This window comes from Cylas formicarius, unplaced genomic scaffold (genome assembly GCF_029955315.1).
Source record: "Cylas formicarius isolate icCylForm1 unplaced genomic scaffold, icCylForm1.1 PGA_scaffold_8__14_contigs__length_24414737, whole genome shotgun sequence".
Taxonomy (NCBI): Eukaryota; Metazoa; Arthropoda; class Insecta; order Coleoptera; family Brentidae; genus Cylas; species Cylas formicarius.
Genome location: NW_026844361.1, coordinates 12060875 through 12081734, shown reverse-complemented (window position 1 = coordinate 12081734; position 20860 = coordinate 12060875). Strand labels below are relative to the sequence as shown.

Below are 20860 nucleotides of genomic sequence, written 5' to 3'. Positions count from 1 at the left end.
TTTTCTAAAGTGAACACTATGCGTTTCTGTTAGGGTTGGTTCTACTTTTAATCGTAGTCTCTTTTCAACTACTTTTTCGAACAGGTTCAATGGTGTACATAGCAATGATATTCCTCTATATTTGTTGCAGTTCTTGTTATCTCCTTTTTTGTGCAGTGGCAGTATTAAAGCCATTTTCCAAATTTCCGGTATTTTTTCTTCTACCCATACCATATTGAAAATTCTTAACAACAATGTTTTTTACCATCTCAGCTGTAATCTTATCCTCACCTGGTGACTTGCCGTTTTGTAGCTGTTTTATTGCGGTAATTAATTCTTCTCTCATTATAGGTTGTTCATTTGGTTCTGTCTCTTCTTGGTCTACCATTTGTTTACCTTCGTATTCTGTCTTTTTGCCCTTTGTTTTATTTTCGAAATTGAGCAGTTTTGCAAAATATTCTCTCCAGCACTCCATTATATCTGCTTCCGTTGTTAGTTTTTCACCTGCTTCGTTTTTAATTGCTACAGTCTCTATTTTTTTATTGGCTCGAAGACCTTTCAGTACTCTGTAGAAAAGCTATTGATTGGTTTTGCGTTCTGACTCTAATTTATCTCCAAATTCTTTCCATTTTCCTTTTTTAGACTGTATTTACTTTCGTACTTTGTTCTTTGTAAAGTTCATAACTTCGGTGCGTAATTTCCCCTAAATATGCTTTCCATTTCTCCTTCTTTATTTTAACCTGGGTTTTTTATTGCTTCTGTTCACCATACTGTCTGTTTTTTTTTAATATTTTGTTTGTTTATCCCACAAGCGTCTCCGGCTGAATTAAGTATCGTACTTTTGTAAAGTTCCTCCAAGTCCTTATTTACTAGAGTCTCTTTGAGATTTTCTAATTTATCGTTTGTCCTTTCCCTATATTTTTGTGCTATTATTTCGTGCTTCAGTCTGTAAGACTTAATTGAAAAATACACCTTAGAGTACTTCGTATTCGATTTTTTGAAGTGTTTTAATAAAACAGAAAGACAATTACTTAAGTAATAATAGTAATATTAACTATATTGACATGAGCATACAGGGAAGGGGTTTTTACTTCCTTTTGTAGAAATGACGAGATTGTAAGAATAATCTTTATTTTAAGAGAAATTAGCCTGCAAAATAGACATGTACGAGCTGATCTAAATTACGCTGTATATTTTTCACTCTAACATTAGTAAATGAAATCAATGGAAAAATGAGCCCATAATTTTCAATTTTTGTTGTTTTGTTTTGTTGTTGTGCTGTGTTGGTGGTTTACGACCGTTAGAGCAAAAAATATACAGAGCGTTCCGTTTAAAAACAGTGCATTTTCTTTATTTTTCCTAAACCCTAAACTCAATTGTTTTACCGTTTTCGCCATCTACTAATAACAAAGTTACTCATGATGAACACTTAATTTAGATCAGCCGGTATACATACTTACCAAAAACTTTGTTGTTGTGCGCTGTGGGTGAAGCTTGCCAGTTGCTTTGGACCTCGCTTACGATGTTCATCGACGATTTCAATGTTGCAAATGGCGTTTTATTACAGCGCATCCGCCATCGGCTGCTTACCTCTTCCCTAGTGGTCTTTCCCCACCATTCTCGCATTCCTAACCTTTACCTGTTGCTTACGACCGCAGTTACCTGAGACACGTCAAGCGCAAGAATCTCCGCGTCACCTCGTACCGTTAAGCCAAACATTTGGCACATTTTAGGGGTGTTAGACGTGGTATTATCGCACAAGAGTACCGCGAGGGCGCCCGAAGTGATAACCGCGTCATTTTCCGGGCACCCGGAAAGACTTTCACGCGTGTGGAGGTGTAGGAAGATCTCTCGAGAATTTCTAGGTGTGTATCGCGAAGAATTTGGCGTAACTGTGCCCGGACTACCATTTTCCGCGTTTCCAAGGTACGTGTAATAGGCAAAGTATTGCCGTTTGGTTCCCGGAATGGAAACCGCGGCCTGCGGTTTGAATTTCGAAGGTTGTTTTGCACCAGATGTTAGGTTGGATGCTTTTCAGATCACATTAACAAAATAAATCTTTACATTTTCTGGACTTAACTATAACTCACTATCGAGTAGAATACGACGGGGTTTATTGACCCTTATTTACGTAGCAGTACACGGACAGTCGTACAATAAGCTTGAAACGAAAACTTATAGGTACATTGCAAAAAGCAATGTTCAAGTAAAACATTTTCTAAAAATTTTTTAAACAATAATAATATTCTATCCTTTATTTGTCAAAAAAAGTAAACATTCTAATTTAATGAATTGCGCCACGAATCAAATTTTGACAAATAGGAGTCGCTCTCAGAAAAATGTCAGGGAGATATCGCTATTAACCGTAGAAGAAAAGTAAGAGACAAATCTTTAAAAGAAGTAGTATCATGTCTTCGCTATTAAAAAAACACATAATTGACCTAATGTAGGCAGCTTTAAATTCTTCAAGAATTTATACGGATATTATATTAAACCTCGAATACCTCAAATAGTATGTAAAATTTAAATATAAGATAAATTATAAACTTATCTTGCTTATTGACCTAAAATTGATAGCTGAATAAAAATATAGGGTGTTTCATTTGAAAACCTTGAGATGTTGTTAATTGAATTCGCCAAAACCGCACCCCCTATTTGGGACACCCTGTATAAGCTGAGGCGGATCTCTCAAATCGATTGAGTAGTGCATCGTTTCCTTAGTCTGTGCTTAAAATTTTTCTTTGCAATACCTGCATCAGTATCATCACAACACAATTTTATATGGGGCAATCAAAATATGAAAACAAAAAACACATAATTTTGCCTAAACAGGGAACAATTCGATTAGGAATTTCTTAAGAAAGTGACCTTTATTTTAACTAAGGATTCCAAAAATTCCGAAATATACACGGTGTATCATTTAAAATAACCAAACGTCTGAGCAATTTCTGCATATTTCAACCGTAGAAAAATAGTGTCTGTCTCTATTATATGTAAAATTAATACTCTCCATCGCATACTTGCCATAGATCGGATTCCATCGGGTTCCATTCCATGATGGATTTGATGATGCTATTATAAATTAGAATAACTGATTTGTGGTTGCGAAAGCATTTGGTGTTAGGCAATAGAAAACCAAGCCCTTCTTTACAATATTTTTTACAAATGTCTCTTTAACTTGAGCAACTCCTTTACTTAATTAATTAATAGGTTCTCTGTAGGTAATTTCTTGTTCTTTGGGAATACGGAAGAAGTTAGAACATCTCATTAAGATAAGTCAGTTTACCTGATTTCGTAATTTTACAAACAAATATATCCAGTTTAATTAAATTATTCAAAAAAGATATGGTAACGGTAAAGTATGTTATAGGCAAAACGGAAGCAAGAGTTTTTCAATTTTTGAATTGACCTTTTAATTTGCCAATACAGACGTTCTCCGTGTGACGCATCTGTGTATTCAAGCAGAGAAAATATTTCTGTTTTGGATTTAAAAATCGCTTGAATCTGCAAATGTTCTTAAATGATGTGTTCCAAAGCTCCTTCCTTTTATGGGTTTCTTGAGTTTTGGGAACAGAAAAAAGTCACAGGGGGCCATATCCGGTAAATCTGACGGCCTAGGCATGGTTTTGGGTTTGTTTTTGGCCAAAAAGTTAAACGCAAGCAACAAGCTTTAAGTTTTTTCTTAATGTGAAAATCAAATGTTTTTACTTTTACTTAAGCCTTTATATGTTATAATATTAATGAAAGAGTCTTATCGCATATCATGTTTTTTGGTTTATGGAATTTTCGTTGAAAGTACTGATAAAAAGCAATTTCAAAAAATGTCGCAGAAATTATTATTCCCTTCTAGTTTTTATTTAGGGTTGTATTTGAACTTGAACTTTGAATAGGATCGTGCGAGACAGAAAAAGGAATTTACAGCGCTTATAAAATATAAAATCAATAAAATAACTGCGCAGAAATACGCCCAGGAAAATTAGCGATGACCACTTGTGGAGTCCTGTTTGTTAAAAAGGTGATGCATCATCGGAAACATATCTATAAATAACCACAAGTTTCAAAATATTTTGTTGTTTTCAACCGAACCCAGAGGCGGACGTTTCAATTATACATACAGTGAGCGGCATAATATTAACGCCTTTATTTAAAATTTAAGAATATACAAAGTGGCCCGTAAAACGATTTTTCTAACGAAAACTATTATGCTATTGCTTTAAGAAATCCGAAGCTGTTATACAGTACACTTCTATGTACCGGATGATCATTTATTGCTCTAACCTTTTTATTCAACAACAAATGCAAAAGTTTTTCGAAAAATGGTAAGCCACCACAAATAAAAGTCATATATATTTTAACGGGGCTAGAATGTATGCACATTTCTTGTATAATATGTACTTTACCTAAATTCAGTCAACCAACAGAAAGTTGTGAATATGATAGTAAAAAGTTGTAGGAGTTTTTGCATAACTTCTCGTTGATTTCAGTATCGCTATTTGAGTTTCGATTTTTTTTTCATTTATTTTTTTTTTAAATTAATTGTATCGTAATAGCAATGGCGTATTATTTCATGTCGGATATCTATCGTTAAATATTGTGGATACTTCACAATATTTTACAAAACAATAAATCCTTTGGTGGTGGTTTAGAAATCGAAATGGATGCTGAGTTTCAGTCGCGGAAGCTGCAGAATTACCGACAAGGTTCGACCGTCTGACGTAAAGGCCAACTAGCGCGTTATTCTGGCCAGATTTATAGGCAAGTCAACCAAACAGCGCCGTTTATTAAATTTACTAAGCAACGTTGACAATTATTCAAATTTGTCCACGCAAATGAACCCGACAAATTCAACAAAGTCGAAGAGGTGGCTTACAGTGTTTACGTAAAGCTTATGTAAATAAATAGTGCCGCAAGTTGCTGAGGCGTATCGGAGGTTGGATGATTTTAAATTTTTGCATTTTAAGTCGAATTAGAACAAACCATTGATCTTGAGAGGATGAGATGTATCCAACTGTTTCAGTAGCTTATGGAAGTTGCTTCGAAAACAAAAAGTTCAGAGAATAATTATAACAATAAATTTCATAGTACGAAACCAATTAATCATATTTTTCAAAAAACTTATTAATTTATCATAATAATAATATAACCTTTTTTTAGCATTATGCAACATAAAAAATACAAAATATAAATTCTAAATATAAAATATAAAATTCCAGATAAACGGAATTCAACAGCTGAGCACACAAAAATCAGAATTTGGACAATACATGGGGTCCTAAAAGTCTTATAAATTTATTAAGAGTATCAAAGTTTTTAATATCATGCGGCAAATTGTCTTGCCTTTATGTAATATAGAGTTTTGTATATGACTAGAATAACATTCTCCCAACATAAAATTACCACAATTTCTTGTATCATAAGAATGAATATCTCTGAAATGAACACACTGCTGTTTAATTTTAAAAATAAATACATAGACATTAAACATTACTTTTTGTTTTACAGACAAGAAATTAGGAACACTCAACATGCTTTGAGTTGGCGTTACACTTAAGTATTTTTCTCATGGCACCATTTTGAACAATCTGCAATTGATCTAATTTATAATTAAGTAAATTGAACAAAAGTGTGAACAAAATTCTAAATGGGGAGCAGCTAATCTGTTATACAATAAGATTTTGGTGTCAATTGAAAATTTTTTCCCTATTCTAGATATAAAATTAATATTTTTAGAAAATTTATTCATTATGTAATCGGCATGTGTGTGAAACGTCAAATTTTAGTCAAATATAACACCCAGATATTTAATTTCGTTTTCCTGAATTACTTTTTTGTTGTTAATATAAATGTTTACATCGAAATTTAATTTACTCAATTTATGTAGTTTACGAAAAATACAAAATTTTGACTTGTCCGTGTTTATACAAAGGTTATTAGTGCGCAGCCATTCAAAAGCATTCTTCAGATCAGCATTCATTTTTCTTTGCATTTCATCCGCATTTTCACCCACAATAAAAATCATGGTGTCATCCGCAAGTAATGCCGCTTTAGTATCATCTAAAACATTTACAATATCGTTTATACACATAAAAAACAACAATGGTGCCAAAACTGTCTCTTTAATTTTTTGTACCCTATCTGTTAACAATTTGTACAATTTTCTTAGCAGTCTAGTTCTACTTATTATTTCGAAAGTACGCTTAAAATCCAAAAATACAGCCAACACAAATTTACCATCCTCCTAGGCCTCCAAGAAATCATCACAGACAGTAACAACGACAGACTCACACGATTGTTTGGAGCGAAAGCCCGACTGGGTAGGCACTAAAATGTTGTTTACGTCACAATAACTTGGCAGCTGCTGTTTCACCACAGCCTCAAGAACCTTCTCATAAACTGGAACGGTATTAATTGACCTAAATTCTTGACATAAATTGGTGTTGGGAACCTTCTGTACAGGGATCACCCTGATTATGAGCTGTTCACAACAACTGCACAGGCATCGATCAATACACTCTTTGAAATACCACACTTATCACCAATCTCTTATTATTTTTTTTAGGTCCTGCATAGTTATGGTATTAAACTGATCTATTTCTCCATGGTGTATTATCAGTGATATCGTTCATAGCCTGGGATGGCGGAATGCCACTTAAATTATTTTTAACACCGTCTATAAAATACTTATTAAATTCATTAGCTATGACTTGCTTAAATGAAACAGTTCGCTGGCCAAACTGCAATTCATCGGGAAGAATACCTTTTTTATTTGCAAGTAGCGTTTTTAAATGTTTCCACATTTCTTTAAAGTTTGTTTTATTTCTATCAATAATATCTTTAAAACATCTGTCTCTTTCTAATTTAATGCAGCTTACAATGCGATTTCTTTTTTGTAGGAACGCAATGTATCATCATTTTGTTCAAGTACCGTTGAACATACAATTTTACTTTCGAACACATTTGGTTTATTATATTAGATATACTATCTACAAATTCACCAGCCAATATGTTTACATCTGTAATACTATTATTCCACGATGTTTCGAGAAGCGATTGCTGCGGTAAGTCACTATTGTAATTTTTCATGCATCGGCAATAAGAAGTCATTGCTTGTATTTTTTATTTCTATTCACAGTATGTTATGATCGCTAATTCCTAATACAACAAATTTTGATGTGATTCTGGCCTAAGTCCATTAACTTATCGAAATCTAATACACAAATAATTTAAAGTAAAAACTGTGCTGTTAACTTAGTGTAAAATTTAATAAAATTAAACAGACATAAACCGCCATGTAGTTTGACCTCCATAACATTCGAAAATCAATTAGTGAAACATTTAAATAAATTAGACAAGGAAAAATGTGTGTCAAAAAGCGAGAAATTTCGATAAAACAAACATACGGTTTACTAAGCCCGCGGCAAAAGTGAAATTGTACAAGCTGTAGCCCAAAGTCTGTGCAGTTCGTAGTTATTATTAGCCGATCATAATGAACTAGGATTAATTTTTTATATTTCATTATCTTCAAAGTGAAATTAAATAAAATATAAAATATTACGGTATTACAGAGTATTAAAGAGAGGGAAAAGAAATCTGTTCTGAAGAGAGGAAAGAACACTTCATTAACTGAGCTGGATATTGTCATCAATAATCCCACTTCTGAAGAACCATCTTTGAAGGAAACCCCGATTTGAATGTAATTCAAGAACCCCTTGTTTCCGTTAGGCCGGAACAAGACCGAAAGTGATCTTCAGAATTGCTGCAACAGCACTTTGGTTAAAAAAAAATATGTTACCTTAGTTTAAGTGGCTTTTCTTTTAAATTCGGAGTTAAACTAGCCAAAATGCTTTCACTCTCATTAAATTATTTAAAAAGTGTTCGTTAAAGACTTCTGTCGAGAAAAAAAATATAAAAAGAAAGATACAAAGTCGTGACTAAAATACCGAAAGGGTTTGTTCCACTGGCAAATAATATGTAATGTATGTATGTTAAAAATTGCTTATGCTTCAGACAAAATATATATAGGCATCAATGGTGTTACCTTGAAATTCAGGTTTTTTTCTATCGAAAGAGAACCATTACCAGTTTAGTATGTTTGAAACATGATCGGCATGCGAGGCAGGTACATTAACACACATAAAAATGCGCAGCTTTTCAAACGATCCTACACAAACAAGGGACCGGACAATAAATTTAAAATGGAAAATGCATTTTTATTTTCATCGCGTCCCAGAGTTGAGTCTCTGCGATAATATAATAACTATTGGTTGAGGTGACGATGGTTAAATTATGTTTTCCAAGTGTCTCAAAAAAGGAATTATAAATCTTTATGCAAAAGCGGAAACAGACGAAATAGTTAATTATAGGCCAATATAAACGTCATCAGTCTTTGCTAAAACATTGCAGATTCTAATAAAATCCCAAATGATTAATAATAATTATAATTTAATATTATTATAACATTAAATATTTATTTAATTTTAAATAATAAATTATAATAATTAATACTATAATTAATTATTTAATTATTAAGTAATAATTATAATTTAATATTATCATAACATTAAATATTTATGATTTATTAAATTATTAAATAATTAATTATAATAGTAAATATTATAATTTAATATTATATGCCCATACTGTACAACATTCAAGAAAAACAGAATTTTAACCAATTTAATTATAAAACAAAACAGTGGATATTTACGACTTATCGACAGGGTTTTAAATGATATTATTGGCTTGAAAGGTTCAAATTTATATCCGTGCCATAGAACACTAATCTGTCCTTTCTGGGGCTCTATGTTGCACTATTATGAAATTGAATTTTTGAAAATAAACGTTATTACCTTTTACAAAACTTCTGGATTCCTCCTGCGTCGGTTTTTGCTGAGTCGAAATTGCTGACGTTTCACCAATCATCCTGTTGGCTTCTTCAGAGCTTGACTCAACCTGAATGTTATTATTATTATTATATATTATATATCTTAATATCCGCTTGTTTTCAAATAGCTTAAAAACATTTATCGATTTGTTTAAATCCACTGTGATAAAACAATATGATGATATAGGCTTTGGAGTGACACTGGAATGTTGGGATTTATAATCAGAAATTCATTCAAATTTAATAAATTTAACACGGTACAAATGTTCTATTATTTGGTCACGCTATTACGTAGTTCATGAAGATCTATTCGAAAAAGTGCAAGTGCAAGTGTACCTATTGTTAGATAAGTCAATACACATTCAATCTCAGTTACCAGACTTACATAGATGAAATTGACAATCGCAAATCAGTTATAATTCTTGCCCATATATATAAAAAAACGTTTTTCAAAATTCGACAGCTGTCAATAGATATTTCAGAACTGAAATAACTGTGTCAGATAATGATAAATACCAAACTTTGAGTTTGACCTACTAACATTAAGATACCCTATATAAATTGCAACAGAATGAGGGAATCTAAATATCTTAACCAGGTTATTGTCATTTTAGAAACGAAAACATTGTTCACCGGCTGTAGTATCAGATTGATTAATCAATCAATCAATAAGTTAATTAAATTGATAAAAGTTTCAAATGATACTTTAAAAAAGACGTAATTGCAGAAAAAACTTCTGAAATTGAAAATGAAAAGACTCAAGCTGCAATGAATATGGTTTGTCCAATTTAATAACTTTTCACCCGTGTACTGACCTCATAATACTTCACCGATTCTTATGTTGAATATTGTGAACGATACCTACATATATACAATTGCATACAGCTATACAGCTATCTGTCTCTATGAATCGGCAATATGCGAAAACGGTTCGTTAATTATTCCATTGTCTTTCGCTCACAATCGGCAGAATACTGGTATTGTTATGAAAGGATGAAAAAAAAGTGCCAACTGTGGCGTCATCGAATTAGGAGAGATTTCGAGATAATCAAAAAATGCAAAAAAGCTCCCGTTACGTTGGCTTAATTTTTGTGTGCTTTGGTGATTTTTCGTTGTTTCTGCGGATAATTCTTGAAATCATCGGATTCGTGACTTAAAGTGCGTCGACACCATCTGATTTTCGGTTTGATTTTGTATAATTTGTGGGTGAAAAGACGAATGAGTTTGTCAAGAGCGTTACGATTGAAAAAAACAAACACTTTTTTTATGAACAAACATCAGGATCGGCTAGGGATTCTGCATTATTGCAGTTCCATTTAACTAAAATTACGGGAACTCTACGTTGATGACAATTTTCATATTAATTTTTAATGCATATGACGCAGTATTCTGACAGAAATTCAAAATTTTTGAATATGATAAGACGAATTAATATTGTATTTAAGGTTATGTTATATTCGTTTTGTGAGTTGTTTACTGATAAAAAGATTATCATTATCAAGCCTAGAATAATTTTATATTTTCGTAGATTAAAAAAGAAACTCTTCGAACAGTGTGAGGCGTATAATTGTTCATATAATAAACAATAACAATCGTACTACCAAGGTGACGATAATCGACATTAACTAGAATATCAATTCGGGAACGAAATGTGAAAAGACAAACTTTATTTTTTAAAATAGAACGCTCTGTATATTATGACATTAGTATATACTTCATTTTATACTCATTCACCCAATGAAGGGTTGTTATATTCTATACGGAGCATTTCTGGACTTACCGCCATTTTTTCGTCAAAAATTCCCTGTGTTTAATACCTGTACTTGTCGAATCGTTTATACAGCGGACTCAAAATGAAAAATATTAATTTTTGTGTAATTTTAAGTGTTTAAATTTTAAAAACTAAATAAATCCGAACATTGGGTGAATGAGTATAAAAGAGAGTATATTATGGCGTAATATACAGGGTGTTCCATTTAAAAATATATTATTTTGATTTCCTATATTTTTAATTGTTTTTTTTTTGCCTCATCTATAACTTTTATATTTGACATTTTTCTCTGAAACACTATTTAATTTATAAAAATTAAAAATTACAAAATCTGTATGAAACCATATAACTTTTTTTCTATCGATCGTAGTTTTTCAGTTAGGAGCATTATTTCAGACACCCTGTACGTACTCACACCCTCTGTACATATTCACATAAAATGTGAGGCCGGTAATAAATTTAGAAGCAAAGCGCTGCCGCATTATCATAATGTTACCGGAAATAATATCCTGGGGCCCACAGAAGGAATTGCAATTATATAAGTTATGTATTGAATAACAAATTTGTATTCTGAACGCCCTTTTGACAAGTAACTTTATATTTATCGCAAACATCTAACTATGAAATTTATTAGGGTAGTGAGTGCAAATAAGATGCAATTATAATATAGAAAATGTATGGGATTTTTGGGAAAAACGATAAATACACTGAAAATAGAAAAATTGTCATTTTAACCTATGTAATTTTCTTCTAAGTGTGTGTACATGTGTGTACATAGCTGTACAAAGCATATACTATCGAATAAATCAGTGGTTAACTATACTGATATTGTATAACGAAAGATGTGATACAAAAAATATGTCACTTTTAGAGGGCTAAGCTTCTACATCCCTCCGCAAACGCCATAAACTTCATCGATGTGATATTGAACAATTAAATGAATAGATAATAAATTTTTTGTTTATATTAGTCGTATTTTGCGTTGATACTGAAAGCAATTTTAAAAACAGCAGCCGACTATTGCACAAAAGTATACAGGATGGCTCAAAAAAGTTTGACGAATAAAACATATATTTTTTAAACGGAATAGTAGCTCTTATTTTTGAAGGTAGATAGATCGCTCATGTTTATAGTTAATATTTAATTGTAATTGTATTGATAATGATTTAACATTTGGGTAACTACTGGAAAAGTTATTTAATAAAAATTGTAGTTCTCTGCAAGATCGAGATTTTTCAATTTAACAACCTTTATTTTGAACACTTTGTAGCAGTTTATTCAAAAACTAGTTTTTTTGGGTATGCATTAATAAATTTTTAAAAAAGTATATTTTTATATGACTTCTGAATCTAATCAGATAATACCTTAACTCTAAAATTGATTCAACCTATATAGTTTATCGGGCATATTATGTCCCAAATGCGGCAATAACTAATCATTGCACCCTAAGTTTCGTATTTTTTAACTATGATATCTGTGTATGTAAAATTCAAATTCAAAATATTATAAAAATTCAAAAAAAGTTCTATTTACTGAAAAAATATATAATACTTATCATAATCGATACGTTTTGTTGCAAAAGTGCGACGCTACTCGAAACAACATGTACGAACGCAAAAACAATGTACACGGAATAAAGCTTTCGATTCTAAATAAGCAGAGAGAGTAGCGTATATTTTTTAATTGTCGTCTGCCTTTTTACGCAATAACTTATTCGCTTTCGTTAGATTCTATAGCGTTTTTTTTTTATTTCTTGCAGCGCTTTACAACAGGGCATCGGGTGACATTCGGTTCAACGCCCGGCTATGACGTGATAAAAAGTAAAGGAGGCAAAGGTCTGAAGTGTGCTCGAGTTTCGAGGGAATAGCAACAGAAAATGTCGGAATCCACCCCGATATGCAGGTGCCGCGTACTCTACTTGGGTTCGGCGGTACCGCACCAGACAAAAGACGGCCTTCAAGGGATACAGGAACCTCTGCAAGAGTTATACCCGGATCAGGTAAACATTCTATGAATTCTTTCCCAGAACGAAATATTAATAACACCCAGTTGCAGGGTGAAGGGTTTAATAAAAACAATAACAAAAATTAAATAATTTATTTTAAAAAAAGGTAACAACACACTTATTCACGGCGTTTTACAACATGGGAAACCAATCAGAGAGCTGGCGTAATCTAGTTCCTCTACTGAACTGAATATAAAACCCTTAATGTAGTCAACAAATTACTGTTTATTCACATCTACATACAAATCTATATTAATTTATTATACAAACTATGGAAAATACCTGTAGAATCGGAAGATAACGCAAAAAGAAAAAAACATGAAAAACACGCATCAGAAAAAGTAATGAAGATAAAGTATTTTAAAAAACGAACCGCTATATAGAACTCTAATTGTAGTTAATAAATTGCGCGCTATTTATTTAAATGTAGATACAAATTCATAATTTATTACTGAAACTAAGGAAAATACCTGTAACATCGAAAGAAAAATACGCACCAGAAAAAATAATGAAAATAGAGAATTTAAAAAAGGGACCCACTATGTGGAACTCTTAATGTAGTTAATAATTCGCGAACTATATATTCAAATATAGATACAAATTTCTATTAATTTATATTATATATATTTATATTATATATTATACAAATCATGGAAAATACCTGTAAAATCGGAAGATAACGCAAAAAGAAAAAAACATGAAAAACAGGCACCAGAAAAAGTAATTAAGATAAAGTATTTTTAAAAAACGAACCGCTATATAGAACTCTTGATGTAGTTAATAAATTGCGCACTATTTATTTAAATGTAGATACAAATTCATAATAATTTATTACTGAAACTAAGGATAATGCCTGTAACATCGAAAAAAAAAAATACCCACCAGAAAAAGAAATGAAAATAAAGAATTTAAAAAAGGGACCCACTATATGGAACTCTTAATGTAGTTAATAATTCGCGCACTATGTATTCAAGGATAGATACAAATTTCTATTAATTTATATTATATATATTTATATTATATATTATAAAAACCATGGAAAATACCTGTAAAATCGGAAGATAAAACAAAAAGTAAGAAAAATGGAAAACACGCACCAGAAAAAGTAATGAAGATAAAGTATTTTAAAAAACGAACCGCTATATAGAACTCTTGATGTAGTTAATAAATTACGCACTATTTATTTAAATGTATACTATATACTCCAATATAGATACAAATTTCTATTAATTTATGGATAAAACTATTTAAAATACATGTAAAATCGAAAGAAAAAAAATCTCCAGAAAATGTAATGAAGATAAAGGATTTAAAAAAGGGAACCGCTACTTAGAACTCTTAATGTAGTTAATAAATTGGGGACTATATATTCAAATATAGACACAAATTTTTATTAGTTTATGAGTGAAACTATAGTTGCCGCATAATTTAATGAAGATTGTAATTTTCAAATAAAGTTACAGGTGGATGGAAGATTTAATTTTTTTACATTAATTTTCTGTTTTAGGGAGCGATGGGCGCTAAAGGCATTGACAGTTGGTTGAGCGTGTGGTCCAACGGCATTCTATTGGAGAATGTAGACGAAAATCACAAAAAGGTGACGCGGTTTTTCCCGATCGAAAGTCTCCACTACTGTGCGGCAGTCAGGTAAATAAATAATTTTAATTTATTTCTAAAAATCCCAAATACCAAACGCGAAATGCAAAGATGCCAGAGTTGTTGCTAACATGAAGATTCTTGCCCAGTAACAGGCTATTTTTTGAAATTTAACAATTTCATATTTAAATAGAAACCCTGTTTCACTGTCGTGTTGATAAAAGAAACGGACATCACAAAATATTCAAAATACCTACTGAATTATGGAATACACTAAAGTTGTTTTTATAGATATATTTTATCCAAAACAAGAAGAGTTTCTTGCGTAATCGTGTATCGATATCTCTTCTATTCGAATCGAGCAAATCTTTCAAAAAGGAAACGTAACATTATTAGAGACCTTTTTAGTTGAATAACAATATTGAATGGATCCTTTTCGACATTTTTTTCATGGTTCTATAGCATGAAATGGTTGTACAAGGCTCGAGTTGTCAGACGGGTTTCTTGTCTATTCATCCATCGATATCTTTGCAATTCAAATTGGGGATAACATTGGTGATGGTGTCGTAACCTTAAAATTTTTGTCATGGTTTGGTACTGTACATAGTACTATAAAAAATCGGACATCATAGACCATTGAAAATACCGACCAAAATATCGGCAAGAAATTAATACTGCTTGTAGTCGCAACTAAGCGATAGGGTTTCTTATGTAACCGTTTATCGATACCTCCTCTATTCAAATCAGCACATTTTTCAAAGAGGTAACGTAACATTGTTAAAATGTAAAGAATCTTCTTAATAGTAATTTAAATCATATAACTATTAGCTAATATAGTTATAGTATTTTGAGCCTTTTTTATTATAAATTGAGAACTCCACTCACCTAATTCTCTAAAGCATGAAATTGGTTGACAAAGCTCCAAGTTGACATCCGGGTTTCTTGTCTAATCGTGTATCGATATCTCTTCTATTCAATTTGTGCATATTTGTTAAGATTGGATACTTTGAACTATATAACTATTAGCTAATATAGTGTTCGCAAGGCCATTTTGAGCCTTTTTAATTTTAATTTTATAAGGTTCGACTCGACAGGGTATCTTGTCTAATCGTGAATCGATGTCTCTTGAGGCCTATTGTTATTAGCTCTATTTTGGGAACGTTACCGAAAAGACCTTAACAGACTTTTTTATTCAGAATATCGTTTATAACACTAATGAATACTTGAAGCTGTTGAATGCTTAGCCCTAATATGCTATAACGAACTTTCGTATTTTCCGTATTGTCAATATTAGATTTGTAAACGATAGTTCTTAGTTACTTCTCCATATCAATGCTTTGTTATTTTGGACGTACCGTTTGCTGTTGTATAACTTATCTGAATGGTTAGTAAATTCTATTATATTTTAAAGTATATTTTTTCCGCCTTAACCAGTATGTAAATCATATGTTGGAAAAAAAATTGGCAATATCATTCTATCATTGCTAACTCACGTCACAGCAATAGTCTTAGACAGAAAGAAGCGTAAATATTGGGAGGGTTAAAATGAATCGCAAAATATTAAAGATGTGATATACGTCATAAAAGTTGTAGGTTTTTGCAAGAGCTTTCAGGAAAAACAATGATATGTATGTACGTGCCATTTAAGTTATTTGGCAGGTTTCGGTACATATGTACTATTAATAAAAAAAGACTAGAGGAATATTAAAAGGAATTCAAAACAAAATTTTAAAATAGGGTAGTCCATGTAAAAAAATATGTTTCACTTGAGCCATCTTGTTTACTTTGTTTTAAATTAAGTTTAGCTTTCGTCGACTCACCCTGTACACCCGTCACACACTTTTGAGTGAATCCTGCAAACAGGAAAATACACAATTAAGTTATGTGTATCGTTCTCTAAGAACTGACGAAATCAATTAGCGAAAACAAGAAAGCGGCAAGTTGTTTACACGCTGCATTTAGCAGCGTTCGCATACGACAAATTGCAGGAAAAAATGTCGCCACTGCAGACCGTCGTCAATACAAAAATCTATTGTTTGCCATAAAACGGTGATGTTCTGGTTCAGGTGAAATGTTTACCGAACAATGTAAACACTGATTTACCGCCGGTCACAGTAGAAAAAACCGCAACTCGATTGTAAACGATCATTCCGATTCATTCAAATAAAAGAAGACGGTTTATTATTAACTGTTTTTACGTAATATGTTGGTAGAGCTTTTTTTTATTATTATCATCATGCTCAGGTATTGGACATGGGAGCATAATGAATGGCATATATATATATATATATATATATATATATATATATATATATATATATATATATATATATATATATATATATATATACATTCAAAAAAAAAAACGCAGTCTTTTATCTATAATGGTGTTTGAAATAGAATTTTTTGGATCGTAAGTGAAAGCCCGCTGTTAATATAGATATTTTTCCCAAAACCCATGAGCATTATTTCAATGGATGATGAAGGAAATGTAAATAATTGGTGCAATCCATTCGATTTGGAGGATGTTCCCAAACAACTAAAAGTAGCCACATAAGTAATCGAAAAAAGTCTATCTACTTACTTACAAACGGCTCCTATAAAAAACTCTAATATTAAATAGCGGTTGGAAATAGAAAAATAGTCCCAAAAAACAAGTGCATTTCTCGAAATTGGCAAGAAGATAGCCTTTGACATACTAGTCAAGAATATTGAGTTTTTAATTATCTGTCTAATTTACCGATAGAACTGCCACCAACTGATAATGCATTTCAACACTTAAATAGGTAGACGATTTATAATGAAACGTAAGTATATACCAATTCAGTCCTATGATACTTTTTTAAAATTATTATCGATGCATTGATCAACGGTATTGCAGTGCCTTATGGATGAATCAATTAGATCAATACCTGGACACCAATATTTTCGACAAATCAGAAACAATTTGGTTTTGCAATGTTCTGATGCTAGCTGCGACAGCAATAAATGCAAATGTGTAGCGCAATGCTTGAAGTGCTACGAAATATGTAATTGCAAATTTTGTAGCAACATGGACGAAGACTGCTGGAAACAATATATATTTTGCCTGTTCAAAAATTAGGAAATAAAAACGTTAGTTCACTAAACTTACGTCTATACTTTCTTGATTCTCCTAATCATCGGCTTTTCATAATATATTCAGCATGTGGTACCAAAACATTTTTTTTTCAAGAACTAAGCGGCTTTTACAGGCTTTTTTACTCCACCATGAATGGACATAGCTTCTGAAATTAATTAAATTATTTAAAAAAATATATACATAGGGATGGTAAGATTGCACAATGAAAATGTGGTTGAATTTATTTAAAAACCGTTCAAAGTTTGAACGATCTCTCGAATCGTTCATATGTTGCTCACTTTTCCGACAGTGTGACGGCTCTGTCGCGTACACTAGCGGTATTTTCAAGGTTAAAAGTCAACATTCTCGATTAAAGCTGTTCCAGCTACTACGACGGTGCGACCTTAGCCGCTGAGAATTCGTGTAATAAAAACGCAAAACTGGCCACGTTAAATCAGAAATTTATGACGTTTTGTGAAACTAGCGTTAGATGAATTCGGGAAATAAAATAAAAAAAACCGCTACCCACTTAATTTTCATGTTAAACGAAGTGTGGGTTTAATATTCCACGGAAATGTTCTTAGTTTATTAACCACACGAAACGGGAATTTTGATTCTTCATTTATTGATTCATTTAGTCAAACGCGATAGCGGCCACCCTTGATAAATCAAATATTCGCCGTTTAGAAGGGGCGAAAGACATTATTCATTTTTATTAGCGAACTTATTTACCACTTACTAAAGATAAATTTAATTAATTGTTCCATATACTCGTATGCGTTCGAAATGAGATTTCCTACGCCATCAGAATTCAGAATTTACTAGTGAAAGTTAAATGAAAAACTTGGACAGTGTTATTTAGCTTCCTTAACTTCTAATTTTTTGTGTATACAGGTCCCATTGGTACAGAAACTATCAGAGTCGAAAAAAACATATTTGTTGTCTGTCCGTTCTCTGTTCCTTTGGACATTGCTATGAAACACGATAAGCGTCCAAAATTTGAATTTATCATTTTCAAATTTGGCAAGTAAATTTTCGAATACGGCTTACGCGACCAAAAAGATCCAAAACATCAAATTCTATAACTTTTTATATTTCATGTGTGGCCGGTATTTGCCAAAAATTGAAAATTGGGGTTCCCTATTAATGGTTGTTGATCAGAACTAGAAAACTTTTGTATTTAGGGATTTTACGTATTGTACGGGTTGTTCTATATTAAAATATATAGTAGATGTCCCAAATTCGCAGCCTACAACATCAAATTTAAAAGGGAAACAAAAGTACGTACCCACAAATATTTTTTAAAATTTTTGAAAAATTGTTTTGTATTATTTTGGCTTCCGGAAAACTATTAACCCGATGTGGAACATCCGCGAGTCACAAATTTGAAAGACCGTGAAAATCGCTCTCTTCGGGAATAAATCCATATTCGTAAAAAAAATATGGCTGATTGGTGTAAATAGTATTATAGGCCACATCGAGGGCTACAATTTTCGTATTTATGGTTTTCGTCACATACGCTGTATTACGGAGTTCAAAAAAGAATTATTTTCTCGAAACCCATTTACTCCAATGGCAAAATTGATCGCCCAGGAAACGTGGAAGATTCAGGGATATAACCTTTAGTTCGAACTTTTTAAAAATTATATGCAAGATGTTTCGTTTATGGACAAAAATATCTAAGAAATGCAGAAAAATTCCATTTCTTTGGGTAAATTATTTTGTGTAAATGAAAAACGAAAAAAGATAAGATAGTTTGTTTTAAACAGTGTCGTAAACGTAAACTGTGTGGAGATATAGTTTTAGGTTTCGTCTATCATACAGGGTGCGCGAGATATTTAAAAAACTTGCCATTGGATATCGCTATTATTTGTACAAATTTTGATATTTAACAACTACTTACTCACCGTGCACTGTTATTTGAAAGCGAAAAGTGCTTTTCAACGATGAAAGGTAATAGGGCAAAACATCGTAAAAGGTTGACAGTAATACGAAAAATTCTTTAAGTCTGAAATCTATGCATTAGATTTCCAAATTCATTTCGTAACTTTATAATTCCAAATTTCACGATTTGATTATAATGTTTATATAAAGGGATGTCACGGTGGTAACGTTACCTGACGATAAACTGGCTAATAAGGCGAGTTTTTCTACCATAACGGGACAAAATGAGCGTTCTGTTTTGTTGAACTTTCGTCTGGTTCTCTTTCCACTTACGAAATGAACGCATGACTGACGTCGGGCCTGCTCTTTGTAGAGTTACAAAACCCGACCGAATAACAGACCGCAGAGACTAACCGAATGCAACAATTGCGACTTTGCAACACCGTCTGCCAAGTCAATTGCAACACGGCCCTGTTCAATCATCAAAAATTCTCAAAATAAATAAGAACTAATAGTTCAGATTTTCACGAAATTATATATTTTTACATGATATATAATTTCGTGAAAATCTGAACTTTTAGTTCTTATTTATTTTGATAAATGGATTTTCACCAAGTAAAAGCCACCTCAGTTCAATTTATCAAAAATTCTATTAATATTATGCTCGATTAATAAAACAACTTTAATCTCTTATAGTGTCAGTTGATTTTCTAGTAACATTGCTCTATCAGGCTTTTTATATTATTTAAAAACCTCAATCTAACTTTTAATTTCCAAAAAAAATTACCTGAGGAAACACCATTTTGAAAAAAGACCCTTCACAGTGCCTAAGAAATGATAATAAAATTAGACGAGTTTTAAAAAAATAATATTCCTATTCGGTACACTGTGTCAACGATAGATAGTTGTGGAAAAGATTGATTTCAGAAAATGTGGATCAATGATATCAGAATAGAAATTTTTGATTTTTGCATTTTGAAAAAATCAATTGATAAAGACAGAAAACTTTTCTTCTGCATCTTGTTTCAAGATCCGTGAAGACGAGAAGCCTATTAACATTAAAAAAAAATTGGAAAAGTATAAACTTAGGGAGTTAAAAATATGAAAAGATATACATATAGATGTCGATATAGATATAGATATAGATATAGATATAGATACAAATGTTAGTGTAGATATTGGTAGATAGATAAACAAATAGATAGATGAGTAGATCTATGTATAGATATAGGTATAAAAACATATTACATAACATAAAAAACACAAAATTAGCAAAGCAATAATTTGGAAGATATCGATCACAATCAAATAGTGGACACTGTCAATAATCGGACAATATCACATCTTATCACCGTTTATATTCCTCTACAGAATAAAAACAATGTTCAATAGAAATCGGTTTTGATTTGGTTTTAATTGCAAAGTTGAGGAGGAAGTGTGACATCCATGATTATCCGAGTGGAGTGGTAACATATGCTAATGGGATTGCTATAAAATATTTCGAACCCGGCTATACATTTATGGCACCGGATTCTTTTCATCACAAAGTTGACCTGTCAAAAACTTAAGAACAAATTATACGATTCTCCAGATTTTGTCTGTAATTACTCTTCGTAATATAAACTTATCCAAAATGGTTCG

General features: G+C 31.7%; 1 protein-coding gene across 2 annotated transcripts in view; it reads left to right on the top strand.

Moving 5' to 3' along the window:
* Positions 1-1626: 1626 nt before the first annotated feature.
* LOC132706128 (uncharacterized) overlaps positions 1627-20860 on the top strand; it is a 51298-nt gene continuing 32064 nt past the window's right edge. The window contains exons 1-3 of one of the 2 annotated variants that reach the window (XM_060677269.1): positions 1627-1844; positions 12394-12633; positions 14147-14286. In XM_060677269.1, coding sequence (XP_060533252.1) covers positions 12511-12633; positions 14147-14286 — 263 coding nt within the window. In that variant the 5' untranslated portion in view covers positions 1627-1844; positions 12394-12510. Of the gene's footprint in view, positions 1906-12393; positions 12634-14146; positions 14287-20860 lie in introns of both variants that reach the window. The other variant, XM_060677268.1, reaches the window with a different exon arrangement.